The sequence below is a fragment of the Clupea harengus genome, chromosome 14 (assembly GCF_900700415.2).
Source record: "Clupea harengus chromosome 14, Ch_v2.0.2, whole genome shotgun sequence".
Classification (NCBI taxonomy): domain Eukaryota; kingdom Metazoa; phylum Chordata; class Actinopteri; order Clupeiformes; family Clupeidae; genus Clupea; species Clupea harengus.
Genome location: NC_045165.1, coordinates 14,355,779 through 14,376,553, shown reverse-complemented (window position 1 = coordinate 14,376,553; position 20,775 = coordinate 14,355,779). Strand labels below are relative to the sequence as shown.

The following is a 20,775-nucleotide window of genomic DNA, read 5'->3' as shown; positions in this document are numbered from 1 at the left end:
ACTAAGTTGCTACTCAGATACTGTTCTTTGAAAGTATATACGGATGTATAGGGTTTTAGCAGTGCTCTGTTATTGTGTGTGTGTGTGTGTGTGAGTGTTTGTGTGTGTGTGAGTGTTTGTGTGTGTGTGAATGTTTGTGTGTGTGTGTGTGTGTGTGAGATTCTTTTATCTGTTGCATGTGTCACATTGATCAGCAGAAACATCCCAAACAAAGCCCTCTTTTGATCAACGCTTTGATCAGCACGGTGACGCTCAATTACCGACCTCATCACTATAGCGCTCCTTCGCTCGAAACAGAAGACAGGGATCGGGGAAGAAAGATCAAAAGAGGCCGTTAGACATCAGCCAGGCACCATTCAGACGTCTGGGGCCAGGTGAGGCGTTCTGCCCGGATGCACCTCGCTTCATCCACTCAGACTGGAGGGAGAGAAGAGGAGGGTTGTGGCGTGATCTGGCTATTGCCTATCTGACTCTTTAAGAGGTCGTAAAAGCACCGGGAACAGCGCTTAATGAGCGGCCGCAAAAAAAAGGTCATATGCACGCACATGGGCACCCAGTAGAAGGTTTAAAGGGCCGTTTGGAAAATTGGACAAACTGCTCTAGGCGGTGGTGACTTTATGTCCTTTATGGCTTCCCTTAGTTTGCTGTTTCCAAGGTTAGAGCACTGCAGTTTGGTGTGTGGCTGTGTGTGTTTTATAGTGTAATCTGTAGGGTATTGAGTGTGTTCACTTTCAGTTGTTCAATGTATGTTTTTTTTAAGCTTGTGAGGAAAATGCTCAATGCTATTTTGCTTACTATTTGTGAGTTTGTGTGTGTTTATCTGTGTGTGTTTGTGTGTGTGTGTGTGTGTGTGTGTGTGTGTGTGTGTGTGTGTGTGTGTGTGTGTGTGAAAGAAAAAGAGAGAGAGAGAGAGTCAGTTGTAGTGTGTGTTTTTCCTCAGCCCGAGGGCAGATTTACTAGGAAAGTTAGCAGGCAAATTCCCAGTCGGAGCTGAATGAAATTCCCATGTCATGTCGTGTTTCTACCACTGCTGCCCCCACCAACACCCCCTCCTGCCCCACTCCGCCCCTCTCTCTGCCCTCCCCCAACCCCTAATTCTCCATCTGACTCACTCTACCTCCACTCCACTCCCTCTCTCCGTCTCTCCCTCTCTCCGTCTCTCCCTCTCTCATGCTCTCTCTCTCAGTGCACTCCGTCAGCCGTGCACTTCACTTCCCCTCGCCTCTCTCGCTCTCTCTCCCTCTCCCTCTCTCTCTCTCTCTCTATCTCTCTCTATCTCTCTCTCCCTCTCTTTCTGTATCTCTCTCTCACTACACACTCGGCTGGTGTATTTGTTGTTTTCTCTCTCCTTTTGGAGGTGTGCAGCTAGCGTCTCCTTCTCCATGTCACATTCCTGCAGCCACGGCGGCTTGACCCCCGCTGTACATGGGGCCAACTGAGACTGAAACAGCCAGCCTGAGGTGGGTCGACATGATCGCATGCCGCAACTCCCTCCCTCCATACGAGGATAACCGCCTGACGTCTCGGCTTGGGAAACCACTCTGTTGATGCAACAGTGTTGGGGGAGAGAGAGTGTGTGTTTTTTTTCATTTTTTTTTCATTCTCCAGAGACGAGATCTCTGTTTTCAATCAGGGATTGGGGGCTTTCTTTTTCTCGCTTTTAATTTTTGTTTTGGATGCCCATTACTGAGTTAAAATTGCACGACTGGATTACTTCGGCTCTGGAGCTGTCAGCTCTGAACCCAGTCGCTCACCATCTGGAGGAGAAGAGGAGTAGAGGACTCTGTGTAAGTTTCCGCTTTTCGTTTTCAGTGAGAGAGTGAGTGAGTGAACACACATCAGGAATCCGTGCTGTGTGAGGTCTGATTTGTTTTTCCTGCCGTAACCAGTAAACAGTCGAAGCAAAGTATGAAAAAATAAGGGCATTCGTGGTACAAAGTTCCCTTCAGCTTATTCTCAGGAATCACAGTCAAAGGATGCTTGTGCTCATTGATTCACTCTTATAGGCAAGCAATGGTCTTGCAACGGCAGCCACTATTGTCTTTCGTTTGAATCGGCCCTAGAATGACAGTAATGCTTTTGATTAAATCATGCAGAGTAGATTAAGTTGGACTAAATAGCCTCGCATAATATGATCATTTTCTCTTCCTTCCTCTAACACAATTTACTTCCTTATCTGTGTCATACAGCATCTCAAATAAGGTATCATTTTAACCAAGTTCAGTTCAACTATAGGAGAGTTCTATGACAAGTGGCTGGTGATATGAATAGATAGGCCTATTGTAATGTGCATTCAATGCATTCATTATCTTTATTACGTGAAAAGAAAAATATACCTTGCGCTTTTGATGGTGCACTCTGCAAGAAGAGATTCGGTACAGTCACTAGCATCACTCCTACCCAAATGAATGGTCAGGGAAACCAAACTGTAAACACGTAGACAATAGACCGGAATTCCAGCGCTCACTGTGTCTGTCAAGAGATACGAGCGAGGACCGTTAACTACTCTCAACGGTGAGCGGATGAAGTGTGTGTGTGTGTGTGTGTGTTCACCAAACATAGGCACTTCCACTTCACGCATACTGGCTTGGTTTAAAAGAGAGACCCCCCCACTCCCACTCCCATATCCCCTCCATGCAACCCCTGTGGTTTTCTGCATAGAATGAAAACCTGCCGGACGGTTTCCTTGGGCAGAGGAACTGGGGTAGCTCTCCTCTGGGCTTGTCTGCTCGAGCACCAGAACTATTAGAACTTCCTCTAACACTTCAAGTTAAGATGGATATCCTTTTGCCCTCAGGAGGGTCTGGTGAAGGGGGCTGGAGATGTAAGGGGGTGGGTGGGGGTCAAGGAAGGGGGGTTGGGGTTGAGGGGTGAAGGGTGGGGGGTCAAGGTCCCTCCTGAGACCCGTTGGGAGTCATTTTTTGTCACATTCCCTCACAAGGGGGTTGTGGGGTTAGAAGAAGGCAGCTGCCAGTGATTTTTCTTAGGGGGGAGGGAGGGGTTGTCTGAGACGGACGAGAGACAGTGCAGTGAGTGTAAAGAGGTAGTCCTTGGTAGTACTCAAGTAGATAACCTTCTGGTGTATAGACCCCAGTGGCTTTAAATCTAGTTGAGCAGCCAGTCGTTGAAAACAGGAGTGGTCCCTTGTACACTCCACTGTGGAGTGCAGTCACGGGCTCCAGAGACAGAGGTGCACAGCGCAGCATGCACACACACACACACACACACACACATACATACATACAGTACACACACACATACACACAGATGCACACACACACACACACACACACATGCAAACAGACACACACACACACACACACACTCAGATGCACACACACACATGCAAACACACACACACACACGCACGCCAGCGCTTGCACACACTTGCATACATACACACACTTACCAGTACACAAACACATACACACTTATATGTCTGCATGCAACCATATACACACACACACAAGAACACACACACACACACAAACATGCATAATATGTGTGTTCATATACGCAGAATCACACACACAGCATACAGAGATAATCCCATGTGCACACACAGCCACATGCTCAAGCATATGCTGCCATGTATTCATCATGTCATTGGTCATGATCCTCCTATCTGCATTCATCTCTGTCTGCTTGACTGATAACAGGAGCTCCTCTGTGTGAACTCCCCTTGTCTCCTGCGTCCTGTGGGAACCTTACTCTGGGTTGTTCTGCTTTTATTCCACCTGACCTAAGCCCCCCAGCTCTCAGAGCGCAGCTCCACCATCGCAGCAGCAGCACTTAGTTCATGTCTTAGAACGGCTTTGTTGTTCGTGTAACCCCTCCGTCTGTGCTCACACTTCACTGTGGTCCCCAACCGCCAATCATCCATATGGGATCAGTTCTCTATTTCTGTGCTTTTTTCTCTCATACACACACACACACACACCCTCCCCCTCTCTCCCTCTCTCTCTCTACCTCTCTACCTCTCCCCCTCTCTTTCCCTCTCTCTACTCTGTACTCTTGGTTGCTTTTCCTGGGGGGGCTCTAATGAAAAGAGCAGATGTGTAGCAGTTCTTCCTGGCATTTGGTGTGTGTGTGTGTGTGTATGTGTATTTGTCTGTTTCTGTGTGTGTGTGTGTATTCGTCTGTTTCTGTGTGTGTGTGTGTGTATTTGTCTGTTTCTGTGTGTGTGTGTGTGTGTGTGTGTGTGTGTGTGTGTGTGTATTTGTCTTTTTCTGTGTGTGTGTGTGTGTATGTGTCTGTTTCTCTGTGTGTGTGTGTGTGTGTGTGTGTGTGTGTGTGTGTGCACGCACAGACGTGTCTATTTGCCTGTTTTTTGGGTGAGCTTGTATGTCTGTGTATTAGTCTTTTTCTGTGAGTGGATTTGTCTTCTTGTATACAAGCTTGTGTAAAATGTGTGAGTTCAAGTGTGTGTGTGTGTGTGTGTGTGTGTGTGTGTGTGTGTGTGTGTATTAGTCTGTGTTTGTGTGTCTTTGCACATGAGTGCATCTCCTGCCTGCACGTATGAATGTGTAAGTACTTTATGTGTATCTGTGTGTGGCAGCAGCTTTGTGTCAGGTCCTGTCCCCCCCAAAACACAGCCCCCCATACACACACACACACACACACACACACACACACACACACACACACACACCCTACTCTCTCTCTCTGTTCATCCTTCTGGCCTTGGGCGACCATTAGACAGGAGACTGTGACCAGGGACACAGTGAGGATCTTTGTTCAGGGTTGGGCAGCTCCGGTCTGGGATTGGCCGTCCGGCCGGCCGGTGGAAAGGGGACGTGGGATTCACACAGAGCCAGGGCTTGTCCAGGGTGGGTTCAGTAAGTGTGAGGTGGCCTCACGTTCACGGTGACGTGGACACACAGGAACTCAGGTGCCCGGCCAGGAGAGCTGAGCTTAAGACTTGCTCCATTCAGCTGGGCAGGAGGAGTTATGAGGTGTGTGTGTGTGTGTGTGTGTGTGTGTGTGTGTGTGTGTGTGTGTGTGTGTGTGTGTGTGTGTGTGTGTGTGTGTGTGTGTGTGTGTGTGTGTGTGTGTGTGTGTGTGTGTGTGTGTGTGTGTGTGTGTGTGTGTGTGTGTGTGTGCGCGTATACGTATTGCATATTTGTGTTGTATAGAAATATACAACATTATACTGTATATAGCATAAGTGTTCATATGTACATATTCTGCATATGTTTGTATTTAACTGGTTTGTATGCCATTGCTCATTCAGATGTCAGTAGGCTTTAGTAAATCACACCCTCCCTCACCACTCAGACTCCTCTCTCCCTCTCACTGCTAAGTCATGTTCCACTTCCATGAAAGCCGACTCTCAGGTCCTCTGTGTGACTCCTCCATGTTTGTGGCTTTGGCTTGCGTCAGGCCTTGCTCTGTGTGTGACTTTGCCTCCCCGCTCTTCGTATGTATCGCACTGCTCCTTTGGCAGCGCCGGTCCGGGTAACTGAGCAGACTAATCAGATGGAAATGTAGTACCGGTGCTGGGGGGGCGGGGGGGGGGTGTACGGGTGGAAAGGTCAGTGTCAGAAGGAATCACACTCAAGCTGCATGCAGGGGCCCGGCAGTGGTAATTTTTATGAGGGCCATATCCCCCCCCATACCCTACCCTCTTGGTCAAATACCCTCATTAAAAGACCATTTTGCTTGGAAAAGCCAGGGATTTCACTCCTGTGTGTGTGTGTGTGTGTGTCTAACCAGACATTGTGGTGGTAGTGCATGGGGGCAGTAGCAGGGGGGTTGTTGTGGGGGTGGTGGAAATCAGGGCATACCAGAAGTTGGCCTCTAATATGTTGTTATGAATCCGCACCCCATGCCAGCTCCACCAAAGGGGAAGGAAAGTTCAGCAATTAAAGAGAAATGAGCTCCCCATTAAATATGAAGCCAGACATAGAGAGAGAAGCTGTTGGTAACTCCTGTGATGGGCTTGGGTATTTGAGTTCGTTTTTTATGTATGTCGTTTGTCCAACAAGCTGTTACAGTCGGGTTGAACGGTGTTTTAGCTTGATGCCACTGAGATGGTGCTGAAGAGGTAATACTGACCCACTTTGGCAATGTGCTGCTCTCCGCACGAATCCTTGTTTCTCGTCGAACACGATGGTCTGAAAGTGTCACTTTCAAGAAAAATAAGTTCCGTCAGGGTTGCTGAAGCGTGATGCACCCGTTCTAACAGGGCTTTAATCTTTTTAATTTATCTTCCATGTCGCAAGAATGGAGGGTAAATTAAGAAACCCCTGCTGCGGTGATACCAGGAGTCTCCCACGGCCGGCCGTCTGAAGGCCTCAGTCTGAGAGAGAGAGAGAGAAAAAAAAAAACCCTCAGCTGACTCTTGCACTCGCTGACCTGTCCTTCAAGGCTGGGTTCATCCCTGGTTCTAGCCAGTCAGTGTGCCAGCGATGTACTGGGTTTAATCGTCTGTATCTTTTCATTTGTCTCTATTTGTTGAGTGTTCAGGCCCTGGGCTCTGTAAAGTGCCTTGAGATAATTGTATTGTTTTGGTGCTATAAAATGTAATTGAATAATTTGGTTTTGTCTCAATGAGGCAGCACACCTCATTTGAAAGACATTAAATCAGCTTTTTGTCAGGCATGCTGTTATATGAATATTTACAATGTTTACGTTTTGCTTGGCATCCTAAATGTCCAAATCATATTCAGTGCTTTTCAAGCAGAGAGACTCAAGCGGTTGCCTCTAAATCAGTTATGGACAGGTGCACTGGGCTCTCACTGAGCTGGTGGAAGTTGAAATGAACAGCAGATTTGTCACAGTGTGAGACATACACAAGCATTTTACAAGGCTACGCTGACAGTATTTGAAGTTTCTTACATTAAGGGCTTTGCAGTAGACTTAGGTTTCCCCTTCAGATTAAGCCTCAAAATGTCCTTCAGCTGTACGTACTTTTTTTTAAAAATATGCATAGATCTGCATAGATCTGCGGGGCCTTTGAGACTGAGTCTGGAAGATGTTAAGTGTCACTGCACTGCACACGTCCCATCCAGTATCAGTTTGAGCACTGGCATCTTTTGATCTTACCCCTCTAGTGTCTCATCTGCTTCACAGAGACCAAAGACTTCGCATCAGAGTTCATATTGATGCTAATTAGCACTAATGCTTAATTACTGGCATCTTCTCATTGTGGATTTGTCAGACTTATCATAAAATAAAGGCTGTAATTGAGTGATTAACATATCTTACTAGAGCTGCTGCCTGAACCTAGCAGACATCACGTTCACCACCCCTAAGAACCTCACTCAGTGCTTCACACTGACTTAAACACAAAGTGGAAGCTAGCTGTCTGTAGATACAAAGGTAGAAGGATCCTTGTGTCCTTTTGTCAGGATTTATGCAAACTATTTGACTGCAAAAACCTTGACTTGATTGGAAAAAAGTGATCTTATTATCCTGACATGCTTCTTCCCCATTAAAGGAGACTCATCAATGGAGCCTTCCAAGGATTTGTTACATCGTATGAGACAGGCAAACATGACTTCACTCTACAGTCCTCGCCCAGTAATCATGCAGGCTCTTTGACTAATGTCCTCTTGGGTCATGATATCATTAAAGGGGTTCATGGACCTCATGTCAACCCATAGTGAGACTGTTATTCGACGTAGCACGGCGCTGCCTCTGCCTTGGACACGGCCCAGGCGACTGCCATAGTGGATGTTTGTTTGTTTTGGGGAGGCAGAGCCGGCTGCTCATGAATGTGATCTGTCAGGAAGGAGGAGGAGTGTGTGTGTTTGTGTGTGTGTGTGTGTGTGTGTGTGTGTGTGTGTGTGTGTGTGTGTGTGTGTGTGTGTGTGTGTGTGTGTGTGTGTGTGTGTGTGTGTGTGTGTGTGTGTGTGTGCGCGTGCAGACTTCGCTTGTGTTTGCTGAGTGATGCCAGAGGACAGGACAGACGCTGCCGCCCCCGCCGCCGCCGCCACTGTTTGAACAGGGATGCCCAAGAGACGAATCTGTGGCACTTTGCTGTATCTCTCCAGCTCTCTCTCTCTCTCTCTCTCTTTCTCTCTCTCTCTCTCTCTCTCTCTCTCTCTCTCTCTCTATCGCTCCTGCTGATTCTCGCATGTGTGTAAGTGTAGAAAGCAACCACGCACTTTTCAGCCTACGCGTAATCTGCCCTTGATTTACAGTAAGTCTATGATTTTCGCCAGAAGGGCAGATATGGGCAGTTAGGCCTGTCTTATGTAAACACCATTTACACGTATTCTGCCGGGCTTCTGAGGACTGTAGTAAGTCCTCAAGGCGAAAGGATAATGTGTAGTCCGCCGGTCATTATTGGAAAATAAATCCAGACAGGACAGACGACCCTGACGCGCAGTTGGGCGAAATATCAAACCTTTGAACGTCGGGATAGTCCATTCAATTCGATGGAGTGGAATTTGCAACATTCTGAGGAGCCGTATAATAATGTATTTCATGTGAGACTATGACATACTACTTTGAGACAAATTACATTAACAAGGTTAATGCGGGTGGGTGTCTGTCTGTCTGTCTGTCTGTCTGTCTTTCTCTGGTCTGGGTTAAGGTAAGAGACAGTGTATAGACAGTGGGTGTGTGTCTGTCTGTCTGTGCCTGGAGGGAATGACAGACTCACTTTCTTTACAGTTTGCCCTCGGCAGTCTCTTTCTCTCTCTCTCTCTCTCTCTCTCTCTCTCTCTCTCTCTCTCTCTCTTTCTCTCTCTCTCTCTCTCTCTCTCTCCCTCCCTCTTCCCACCCCCCATCCCCGTCTCCATGCTGCTCATGCAGATCAAGGTGCTGCATTCCTGGCATGTTTTAGGAGGCAGAACCTGACACTGGGATCTGGGAGAGGAGGCACAGGCAGAGAGTGTTAGATTCAGCTCCTTACCATCAAACCATCCTGACTCCATTACATTTACATTTACGCATTTAGCCGACACAGTGACAAACCCATTATACTGCTTTTATTTGCACCTTGCACTCCCAGTGGAGCTGAAGGAGACACCCCTTACTGAGAAGCTGTCTGAATGTTTTAGGCTGTCGATGATTATTAAGGATGCTGTGTTCCAAAACACACTGTACACCCTAAGCACATTCTCAGGTGGCAAGTCTTGTTGAGGGCAACTTCAGAGCTGGACTTGAAGCCTACACTGTGTGCTCTAAATACAAACCATAACTAAGGAATATTAGGAATGTGAAAACCCCTCATTTAGAGCTTATGGCATGATTCAACTGAGGTTTCATATAGCAGAAATACCAGTAATAGATAACCTTTTATTCATACCTGAACCGAATTTGTTAGAAGAGTACATTTACGGTGTACCTTCAGCCAATACGTTTCTCCTAGTGTGCAGAGGCTTAACATGCAGAACACAGCAGGGTTTGGGGCCCTCAGCCACGGTTCCTGCAGTGGAGTTTGCAGGGCTGGTAATGGTGGTCGGGGGCGGGGGGGGGGGGGTTACAGGATGTGTTCCATTCTTTTTTCTTTCCTGAGACTGGATAAGATCACAGCCGGTTTTGTGAGTGTAATGAGGTTGAGGCAGACAGACTCAGAGAGGTGAAAAAGTCAAATACATCAAGTGTGCCGGAGCAAGTAGAGACCAGCGTGTCTTAGTGGATAACTACAAATACAAGATAACAATAGTGACGTTTCCTTGTGTGTGTGTGTGTGTGTGTCTGTGTCTGTGTCTGTGCGTGTGTGTGTGTGTGTGTGTTTAGTATAGTGGGATAAAAAAGACACTGACTCCAGTGTTATCATTAGGAGGAAGGGGAGGTCTGTTGTTTGCCCGCATTTCTTTCTGCTAGCGTATTGTTTCCAACAGACAACGTCAGAATGGGCTGGCTATAATCTTGTAATGGGGCAGCACTCTGCTTTAGTCAGCGTTGTCACGATCACGAGATGCTGATCTCCGCGGAGATGCTCCGTCTCAGGTCACACGCTCTTCACTCCTAACTCCTGACTCCTCCTCATCATCCTCCTCCGCTCCACACGTCAGAGCAGATCATGGAGACACAGCACTCTCCCTCATCCCTCGTCTCTTCCAATTATCTCCTAATGGAGGCCTGAATGCCTGTAGTCACCCACTCACAGCACTGCAGTCCTGGCCTAGATAGGAGCCGGCTCTGGGACGGACCTGGGCCACATCTGGGCCGAGTCGGGACCAGATTCTCTCCAGTATCAGCTGCTACGTGTGTCAGGTCTGGGCTAGACCAGGGTCAGATCAGGGCCACATTGGGGCCAAGTCTGATCCGGTCTGGAATGGTGTGTGTGAGTGTGTGTGTGTGTGGGGGGGGGGTGTGTGGGTGTGTGTGAGTGTGTGTGTGTGGGGGGGTGTGTGTGTGTGGGTGTGTGTGTGTGTCTATGGGGCTCATACAGTAGGTATGTGATGACACAATGCATGCTTAGTGGTGCTGCTATCTCCTCTCCTCCCGCACAAAACAAACAGGCCCAGTCAGCAGTCTGCATAGAGCTGGCTATGGGAGAAAAACACACAGTCACCACCACCGCCATAGACACAACTGGTGTGACTGAGAGGGAGAGAGCAGTGTGTGTGTGTGTGTGCGTGCGTGTGTGTGTGTGTGTGTGTGTGTGTGTGAGAGAGAGTGAGAGAGAGAGAGTGTGTATGTGTGAATCTATTTATGTATCTTTATTTGTGTATGCATGAATATGGAAAGTGTGTGGATATATCCGTAGCTCATGCCTATGTGCACTGTATGTCTTCTGATCTGTGTGTGTGTGTGTGTGTGTGAGTGTGTGTGTGTGTGTGTGTGTTTGTGTGTGGAGTGGGTGTATGTGCACTGTATGCCTTCTGATCTATGTGTGTGTGTGTGTATTAGAGCTGCAACGATTAGTCGACGACGTCGTCGATTATGAAAAATTGTCGACGATGATTTTTATTGTCGACGCGTCATAAAATATATTTAAAAAAAATTATTATTATTTTTTTTTTTTTTTTTTGGCAGACGCTAGCAGAGCTACCGGTAATTTTCATTCGGCATTGCAATTCACTATAGGAAGTGCGAAATAGTGCATCTTTAACTAATAATAATTGACCATTGAGAAAAATGGAACAGAATCTGCAAATAGCCTAGCATACAAATCATGCACCGTTTTCTTTGCCCTCCGTTCTCGTACCTTCATGTGCTGCATATCAGAAATGGCCGACTGAAAAGCGAATTATTCTGAGACGGCTCATGTTACCATGGAAACAATAAACAAAGCTAGCTTTAGTAGCTGCTGCATATGAGATATGGCTAACAGAAAAGTTGTCATTTTTCTCAATGATGGTCAATTATTAGTAGTTAAAGAAGCACTATTCCAGTATTTCAAAGAGAATGAGCTGTGGGAGCACAAGAACAGTGAGTGTCTAGCAGCAATTATCATAGACATATATGATATATCTATAACTTGTAGTAAGGTTTAAGCTTACATGTTGGAAAACAGAACGTCTCATGGAGGATGCTTGCTAACGCTATTTCATAAATGTTAAGTGCAATGTAGTAAATCAGTGAATTATCAGAGTAGCCTGTATTTTCGTTTGTTCTGAATAGTTAACCTCCTCCACTTAGCATTCTTCGAACAAAAGATTGTGGAAAAAATATATATTTCATAAGTTGAATTTGAATGTTGAATGTTATTGTTGCTAATGTTAATGTTATTGAGTCGTTATTTTAATTTACTATGGGAAATAATCATTAGATTAGTCGATTAATCGAAAAAATAGTCGATAGATTAATCGATTACCAAAATAATCGTTAGTTGCAGCCCTAGTGTGTATGTCTATGTATATTGGAGTGAGTACATTTGTGTATCTGTATTTCCGTATGTGTGTGTCTGTGTGTTTGTGTGTGTGGAGGGGTGTTAAAGCAAGCAAGGAGAGTGTGTCTGCAGATTTGTGTATGCGTGCATGGATCTGTATGTGTTCTGGCATGTGTGTGTGTGTGTGTTTCTGTTCTGGCATGCACAAGTGTGTGTGTGTGTGTGTGTGTTCTGACGTGTGTGTGTTTTCTGGCATGCACAAGTGTGTGTGTGTGTGTGTGACATTGAGATGAGGAGTCCTCAGGCTCTTCTGTCTGTGCCTCTGCTTGATGATGTGCCAGGGGACTGCGCTGGCAGGGCTGTCTGTGCTCAGACCTCCAGAGCAAACTCTCACCCACTGCAGGGGGCGAGAACACACACACACACCCTGCGTTTCCTCACAGGGACTCTGATGACACACACTTGTCATGTGTGGACTGCTTGTTTGGTCCCTCTGTCTCTCTCTTGGTACTACCCCTCACTCAGATCCAAATTTGAATTCCAACGTGGTTACACTGGTATGGCTATATATTATGACAGTTGTGTCAAAGCTAATAACTTGATCAGCTATCAACAGATATACTCAGTTTCTCTCTCCTTCCACCCCCCACCCTCCTTCTCTCTCTCTCTTTCTCCCTTTCTCTCTCACACTCTCTCTCTCTCTCTCTCTTTTTTTCATACTTTCCCCTCTTTTTCCCATTGTCATCGGTCCACATAGATCATTGTCTTTCTGGCTCTTACTCTTACTCTCTGTCTCTCCCGCCTTTGTCTCTCAGTGCTGGAGGAGTATCGTGTATGACAGCGGCCAACATGAGTCTGCTGGACGACGGCAAGAATCTCATTCTGTATGAGTCGAACGCTCTGTCGCCATTCTCTTTATCAGAACCAGCTGCTAGGTTTCAGTCGCTGTGTGTGTTCAGTCCACTTTTAAAAAAAACATCTCTCCTTAAAATAGAACATCTAACACTACAAAAATGAATCGTTCTAGTCGAAAGGTGGCTTAATCTCCATCCACTGTGCAAACAAAGATGAAAGCAGAGTGAGTTTTATTTTAACTGGTTTTAGGTTTCCCATTTGGATTCTCTCTCTCTCCCTTTCTTTTCTCTCTCTCTCTCTCTCTCTCTCTTTCTCTCTCTCTCTCTCTCTCTCTATCCCTCTCTTTTAATATACAGGGGCCTCACCGCGCTGCTCTCCTTTCTAACATGAGGAGCCAAAGACATCAATGAGATAACATTTTCCAATTGTTCCGATATTGTTCTTGACTCTGGCTCTCCACACTTCCTCTTGCTCGCTTTGTTTGTTTGGGATAAGTGTCATGATCCCACTCTCCTCCCCATCATTGCAGCCTGATCCTGGGGTTGCCATGGGCTGACGTCAGCCTGGTGTTCTCACTCTGATAGATACATTTGAAGCGCATTCATGAAAATTCGATTTCCATTAGCTGTGTTATGTGAATTAGAAATGGACACTCTCCTAATTAAGGAAGGAGTTGTGAGCAGCTGTGGGTTCAAAACTTGAGGTTACCAGGCCAACTGTAATGGAATGTTTTATAAAATCGCAACAATTGATTTGATGCAAATAAACCTGTTTTCATCAACCTTTGTATTCAAAAGTTGGAAACCTGGCATCTGATGCTCTAAACCCATTGCCCCAGGTTTTTAATAGTTATCAAGCCTCATTCTCGCAGACTACACAGTCACACTGTTTTTGCCTTACTTGGTGAGGGCATCTTCCTTATTTCCATATCAAAGTCTTACCCATGAGTGTGTTGTATGTGTGCTGTCGTTTTGGGGCGAGTGTATACCCTTTGAAGGCTGTATGTGTGCTGTCGTTTTGGGCCGAGTGTATACCTTTTGAAGGCTGTCTGGGCTGTGAGGGCAGACGAGTGAAAACAAAGAAAGTTGAATTTAGCGCAAATCTCTCACGCGCTCCCGGCATTCTTTCTCTGTGGAGCAGCTGTTCCACCTGTTCTGGGTCCTGTTCAGAGCGCTGACCAGACACCTGCAAGCTTTTAAAAATGCCAGGCGAGCTCAAAGCTGACATGCTTTGTCAACAGCGACTAACACTTCTGACTTCTGCTTTTTAAAGAGGCTGTTCCCGGCGTTTCCCAGTGGGTGGTCTGGCCTGGGCACCCAATGCAATATTCCTGCTCAGGAACAGATGGAGGGATTTGTGTGAATTAGGTACAGCAATTGATTGTCAGTTGTAGTTGTGGGGTTTATCATAGTTGGTGTCAGTGTCAACCGCACGTTTCACTTAACTCGAGCCGTGAAACTGTAAATCGACACCACCTGATAACTGCTTAATGCCGACGCTGATTAAAACACAGGCCGTTATTCTTGGCTGGCGTCAGTGCACCGAAACTCACTATGAAACTTAATTCAAAGACGTTGATTCAAAGGCAGACATTTTAACCTCTTTATAGACAGATGTCCCCATATAACAGAGCCAGACTTCTATTTAATGCAAGTAGTGAAAGTAGGGCTCACCAGGGAGCCCTTGGAAATGCATATGCTCAACCAAAAATCTCCAGCCCATATCTCAGCCAAGATATACAATATAGATGCATATCGGGTTAGATTAACTTACGGACATCTGTTTGGTCATATTAAGTTGCTATAATGAACTGAATTAGGAACGAGGAAGGAAGGAATGAAGCCTGACACTTGTGATGATGTGCTTTTGGCTTTATCTAACATTTTAATTAGATTTTTATCTTTTTTTTGTCTGTGTGTGTGTGGTGTGTGTGTGTGTGTGTGGGTGGGTGGGGGGGTAGGCACAATCATTTGTGCAGGCTTTGATGTCCTAGTTTCATCTGCGCTTGTTGGCTGAGGACCTGATTGAAGCCAGGCACCGCTGGTCAGACTCGTGAAACACCGCAGGCCCCTGGCCCATGCACCCGCTCGTCTGTTGCCAAACGGCACTCCTGCCTTGATTGTATTATTAATAGATGACTGGAGTATTTTAAAAAGGGGTGGATTAAAAAAACAACATAAAACCGTTTAGTTAATAAAATGGCCCTGTTCTGGGCAGGATGGCTGATTGCTGCACCAAGACCCTTGACTTAAAGCCAGAGAAAACATTGTTGTGGTCTTTCCATTTGAACCTCAACTTTGCTACTTATGCCATCGTTTTTTTGTGTGACCTGTGGGTGTGGCAATCATACTGACTGCTTTGGGGGGGGGGGGGGGGGGGGGGGGTTCATTCCGAGATTGCATTCTTAGTACTGCACTCCGACACAGATGAGGATTTTGACAGTGAAGAAACTGAGGTATTAATGTTTTCACTCTCGAGCGATGAAGCTTTGACTGTCTACCGAGGCTGTATAGTGTAAAAAAAAAGTTAATTTCATGCTTTGATGATCATTGCAAAGACAGATGCACCTTAGCCCTTTTAAATCATTGCTCAGACAACGTGAGTCTACATGAAAGAGTGAAGAGAAGGGAAGAGGCAGTAAGAGGATTCTTTCTATTAGTCTGTATAGAGTGACTCACAGCATAACCTTTTAATTTAATTCATTCTTTCTTTGCTCATGTTCTCTTCCCCCCGTCTGTGCAGTTCTGAGAAGGCTGCTGGAGGAGACCCATGACCGTCGTTCCGCGCTCCCCCCCTTCCCCCAGGAGCACCTCGGCACAGCGGCAGATAGCCCCCCCCCGGATGACCCTCCACCCCTGCTCTTAGGAAACACCAGAACAGGTGAGGTCCCCTGAGGACAACCCAACTCAACAGGCTTCACCGCGAGTCGTGTATGGGCCGGCAGTAAAGACAGTCAGTGGAATTTGCGAGATGCCTATATCGCTAGTCATCAAAAGCATACAATCTTAGTCAATTGTAAGCAGCGCCACATTTTAACTGCTTGTGCAGTCGCATGCCTAATGATTCAGGGCAACGCGTGGCTGGCGCAGGATAGCTCGCAGCGAAGGTGTATAATCTACTCATGCCGGCCAGGTGTTTTGGTGGATGAGTCAGTGCTAGTCTGTTTGCGCTGGCATGTTGGTCTCTCGTGCCCACCTCCTGTTCTTATCTGCACGAACGTGCAAAAGAACCTCAGGGACCAACACGTGAAAAACATGAGAACACCTCATTCAAAAGTTTCCAACACTTTTAACCATGAATTTGAAAACGCACTCATATCTATGGCTTCAACTGTTCTCCATCTTGGCGTCAATAAAGGCATACATACTGGTGCATAGTTTGTCCCGAACAGAGGTTTCTACTGTTGGGTGTCTGCTAACCTGCACATGTAAATGTTGATGCCTAGCCATTTCACTCAGATGCTTTGGTGGTGTTAGACTTGGAGTGTTTGTGTGTGTTCAGTGATGACCACCCGCGGGTAATTGTCATAGGGTTGAGGTGAGAACATGCTGTCCAAGGAGCTCCTCAGGAGCAGAACTGGAAATCAGGGCCCTTGTGGTATTGATGGGGTCTGAAGATGTTGACAGTGAACTTGGGAAACTGCTCTTCTCTGCCGGGAGCATATGGAGTTGATTTGGAACTCCCCTCAACCCCGGGGGATGTTGGTATGTTAGTAATGGAATCTAGAGGAGGGGTGGTGGGTGTCAGAGAAGCTGGGGGATCTCCAGGGGGCGATTATGTCCGGGTGACGTGATGGAACCCCCCCTGACTCCCCCTCTCCGTGTTATCTCTGTTGACTAAACAGAACAATACCAAACAGTGCAGGATATGCCAGTAGAGATTGGTTTACTGAGGTCAAGAGTAGTTTCATCTTAATCTGAAAATTATGTGGTGTAGTGCAGTGTATTGTGCACATGCTTCCTATTGGATGTGTTTAAGCATTCTTACAGGATAAGCTCGTAAGTAAACACTAATCACAAGGGGATCAAGAGGAAAGCTGATATAGTCATTGGTTTCAATGAACGGCTTTTCAGCCCCAAAACACAGTTACTGAAATGTACAGGTCACCGCCAAGTCAGTTATATAACGATGGCATGTATTTCTGTAGATGATCATTTTTAGTCTGTAGAGCTTAGTCTGTAGTTATCATTTAACATTAAAGTGAAAAACAATGTTCTCTCGAAAATACTTTAACTTACAGGAGAGCCAGGGTGTTTGGTGCTAAGCAGCTTTCTAGAAGAAACGATTACTTAAGTGAAAGTTCTGCCAGGAGGACTCATAGTCTACGTCATCCATTCAGTCATTACTACTACTCCTACAATAGGAGGCATCCACTTCTCTTAAAACTGTCGCGTCACACTCACCTGTCTGATACTTTCAGTACGCCGACTCTGACATCCCTTCCTCCACCCCACCGCCAACCATTGGTCCCCGTCTAGATGTCCGGGGACAGCTCCTCACCCCTGTCTTTCCCTGCCGGCAGGAGCTGAGATCTTCTTGCTGTTTGCCGGATTGGGGACGGGGGCCTACGCCAAAGACTGTTTACTATATTCCAGAGCCAATTATCCTTCCAGTTCCATTATCTTCATGGTTGTACAACTATATAACTATTCAGGATTTAATTTTATTCGTGCCCGAGTCTTTCTAGTAGAAGTGAAGGAGAGTCCTTGACTTAATATGAGGAAGTCATGCAGGCTAAATCCACAGATAGAGGGAGAGGGGGGTTGTCTTTTTATTCAGGCGAAAGAGGACTTAAGAGAATCAAGTAATAGAAGCCTTGTGTCTGCATCTCCTGAGCACTTCCGAGGGGTAGAGAAGGAAGGGGAAGAAATGCCTTGGAGAGCGGGCTGTTTTTTTTTTTTTTTCTTTCTTTCTTTCATTCTTTTCGGAAGGAGACAGAACCCCAGACACACATGCCTTTGCGGCCTCACAGTTGACCAGATCTGACCACAGTATGTCCCCCCTAGCTAAACTACTGGAAAAGTTAAATTATGGAAAGATTCCACCAGCCAAGTCTTTGTGTTGAATCCTTTTACTTTTATTAAGTGTTCACAATGTATATCAGCATCATTTTACCTTTTTTCTTCTTTTTTTTTTTTTGTCTAGTATTTGCATTTTGACTTGGTAAACAAACATGCTCGCAGAGGCTGTGGTTTTATTTGTCAAGACCCGACTGTTGGCATTTTCACAAGTAAGAAAGTTGGAGCCAATGATTAGAGGGTATTCCATGCATTTGCCTGCAAGGAGCCTGTAATTTTCTTGAAGTTGACTTGTCAGCCACAATCAATCAAGTCGCTGATGAATATATGGGAGGTGTGTAGAAGAAAAAATCCTTTTGTTCTGATCTTGTTTGACTGCGGAGAAAAGAACGTTCTGTTTGCTTTTCATGTTTATGTCTTTTCATTTTTGATTGACATCGGAGCCACTTTCCTGTTTTGAATTTCTATGTTTAATTGCAATGTGCCAAGCTTATTTCCATTGGGTAATTGCAAAATGGCTGTGGAGCTGCATCAGAAATTAATTATAGTTATGTTTGACTGCAGATTTTGCTGTGTTGAAAGGGAAAATGCCCTGCCCATGATACTGCAAACTATGGCTTTGAGGTCATGTGTTTACTGTTTACTGTTTAATGTTTATAGCACATATGGTTTATGGCTCATAAACAGTTCCTCTGCACAGGCCTGTTCTCGTGAGTTATTTTAACGTTCTGCGATGTTCTGTGGTTCCTCAGTGCGGCGAGGCAAGCAGCAGAGGGAGTCAGGGGTCTACGCCGTGGAGGACACCACTCTGTTCCTCGACCCGAATGAGACGCCCGGCACCCTGAGCCCCGATATGGACACCAAGGTCATCAACAAGGAGATGGCCCTCTTTAGCAACGCGCTGGCCGCCTACTCTTTCATAGCAGGTGAGTCCAGTAGCCCCACCTCCGTAGTCTGAATCTCATTTTGGTTTTCGTTGGGATAATAGTCTGGAAATGGTCAGGAAAGGTGAGATTGTCTTGTAATGGCAAATACTGAGCTGTGGGGAATAGTTGAGGTGCTAACCTCAGGGAAGCATTTTCATTTGAAATCCAACCACAGTACGGCAGGCTCTAATAAACTCCCTCAATATATCACTGCCTGAAATCCATGTAAGATGGGTTGCTATGGGCTTTGCATCATGTGTCCCACACCCTGTCCATTTAATGTGTGCTGCCTGTGTTGGGGTAAAGGCACCCTTCCAGCGGTGACACTCATGTTGAAATATCAGCTCTGGCTGTAATTAGACGTCGTTATGAACTCTCTGGCTTAATGTTTTGGAGTCATGGGCTGTTTGGAATGCCTTTTTGATGCTCAGAGAAAACGACCCCAAAATGTGCTTTTCTCCTCTGCAATCTCCATTTATGTCCAAAAGAACACTGTTCAGTTCAGTGTGTGTGTGTGTGCCCGTGTGTTTGCCTGTGTGTATGTGCGCATGTGCGCGCATGCCTGTGTGTGCGTGTGTGTGTGTGTGTGTGTGTGTGTGTGTGTGTGTGTGTGTGTGTGTGTGTGTGTGTGTGTGTGTGTGTGTGTGTGTGTGTGTGTGTGTGTGCATAGTTGTTTTTCTCACCCATTACCATCTGAGAGTGATGAGTGCTTTTGACACCGGCGACTGTAGAGGCTTGAGCTCAGGCTGGGCTCCGGCTCCCATCTGCACCCTAGTGGCAGCTGTGCTGACACACGCACACACGCACGCACACGCACACGCACACACACACACACGTGTGAACACACACAACCCTAGGCCCTTTATGTTCCTACTGCGTTGCTGCCTGTACAATAACCAACACATGCAGCCTGAATATATCCACTCTCATACAGTCAACGGACAACAGAATCTGTTTCATACGCGTTCCTGTGCCCTGTGCCCTGTGCCCAAAATTATCTTTCATAATGTTGAGTTTTACCTAAAAGCTTTAATATTTGGGGCTTAATTGATCAAAGCCACCAATTTTCCAACAATAACCAACCATCCTCCTAGGTCACAATTTACATCTCATAGCCTTTGACAAAATTACAGTCAGACATTACAGTTGGGATTATATAACTGCAGTGTATGTGCTGTTACCTTTTGATAATTATTATGTAATTATTGCAACTATTATGATGGTTTATTACATTGTTACATAATGGTTTTATTACATTGTAATAAAAAGTCTAATTCTGCTGTAATCTACACAGCAGATAAGTTGTAACGTGATATACATTTGAGTTGTAATGTAATATGCATTTGAGTTGTAACGTAATATACATTTGAGTTGTAATGTAATATACATTTGAGTTGTAATGTAATATACATTTGAGTTGTAACGTAATATACATTTGAGTTGTAACGTAATATACATTTCCCCCCACAGACCATCCAGAGCGAGCAGCACTCTACTTTGTGTGTGGTGTGTGTCTGGGTCTGGTCGTCACTCTCATGGCACTGGTGATCCAGATCTCCTGCCGCACAGACTGCAGGGCCCGCCGAGTCCCCCGGAACCGCAAGCCGGGCAAGTCTGTGGTGGCAGAGCCTGGCAGCAGCGAGACCAGCGAGTCGGACTCGGACTGGGACACCACGTCGGACCTGTCGGCCCGCCGGCACCGGCGCTTCGAACGGACGCTCAACACCAACGTGTTCACGTCGGCCGAGGAGCTGGAGCGGGCGCAGCGGCTGGAGGAGCGTGAGCGCATCATCCGCGAGATCTGGATGAACGGCCAGCCTGACGTCCCCGGCACGCGTAGCCTCAACCGCTACTACTGAGCGGAACCACCAGGGGGCGCTGCTGGCGCTCACGCCCACGCGGAAGGAGAGCTGCAGGGGCGGGTGATGGGATGGGGAGCGGGGGGGCGAGGAGGGACGTGAGAGAGGGGGCATTGTGGTTGTCTCATCACCCCCTTCAGGACAGATCCGAAAGCAAAAGGGTTCTGGTTTCTGGTTCCGTGTCACACCCGGCCTTCTGTTAGAATACGCTCTGAATGCACCCAGCTGGGACAGGCACAGCAGCGCAGCGTGCAGAACACAGCGGGGTGGGGATTGCTGGGGCAGTTGCAGGCTCTCGCATTAGATTCCAGAGAGGAGAGCGTTGAACACAGTCTGCAGACCCTATGAAAGAAAGAGAGAAAAAAAATAAACTGTTCAAAATG

At 46.5% G+C, this 20,775-nt stretch overlaps 1 protein-coding gene across 2 annotated transcripts; it reads left to right on the top strand.

Annotated features, from left to right (window-relative positions):
• Positions 1-1,170: 1,170 nt before the first annotated feature.
• eva1a (eva-1 homolog A (C. elegans)) lies at positions 1,171-20,747 on the top strand. Of its 2 annotated transcripts, XM_012836760.3 has the most exons (4): positions 1,171-1,787; positions 15,332-15,469; positions 18,360-18,533; positions 20,004-20,747. In XM_012836760.3, the coding sequence occupies exons 3-4, from the start codon at positions 18,461-18,463 to the stop codon at positions 20,390-20,392; spliced, it is 462 nt and encodes a 153-aa protein (XP_012692214.2). In that variant the 5' UTR covers positions 1,171-1,787; positions 15,332-15,469; positions 18,360-18,460; the 3' UTR covers positions 20,393-20,747. The 2 variants fall into 2 exon arrangements, with proteins under 2 accessions (XP_012692214.2, XP_042565752.1); XM_042709818.1 differs by lacking the exon at positions 1,171-1,787 and having other exon boundaries at positions 15,020-15,469.
• Positions 20,748-20,775: the final 28 nt, after the last annotated feature.

What these genes read in the sequence shown, in the direction of transcription:
- eva1a (XM_012836760.3), top strand. Translation starts at nt 18,461, where the DNA reads ATGGACACCAAGGTCATCAACAAGGAGATGGCCCTCTTTAGCAACGCG. An exon ending in CGCCTACTCTTTCATAGCAG is followed by an intron (nt 18,534 to 20,003) that starts GTGAGTCCAGTA and finishes TTCCCCCCACAG; the next exon opens with ACCATCCAGAGCGAGCAGCA.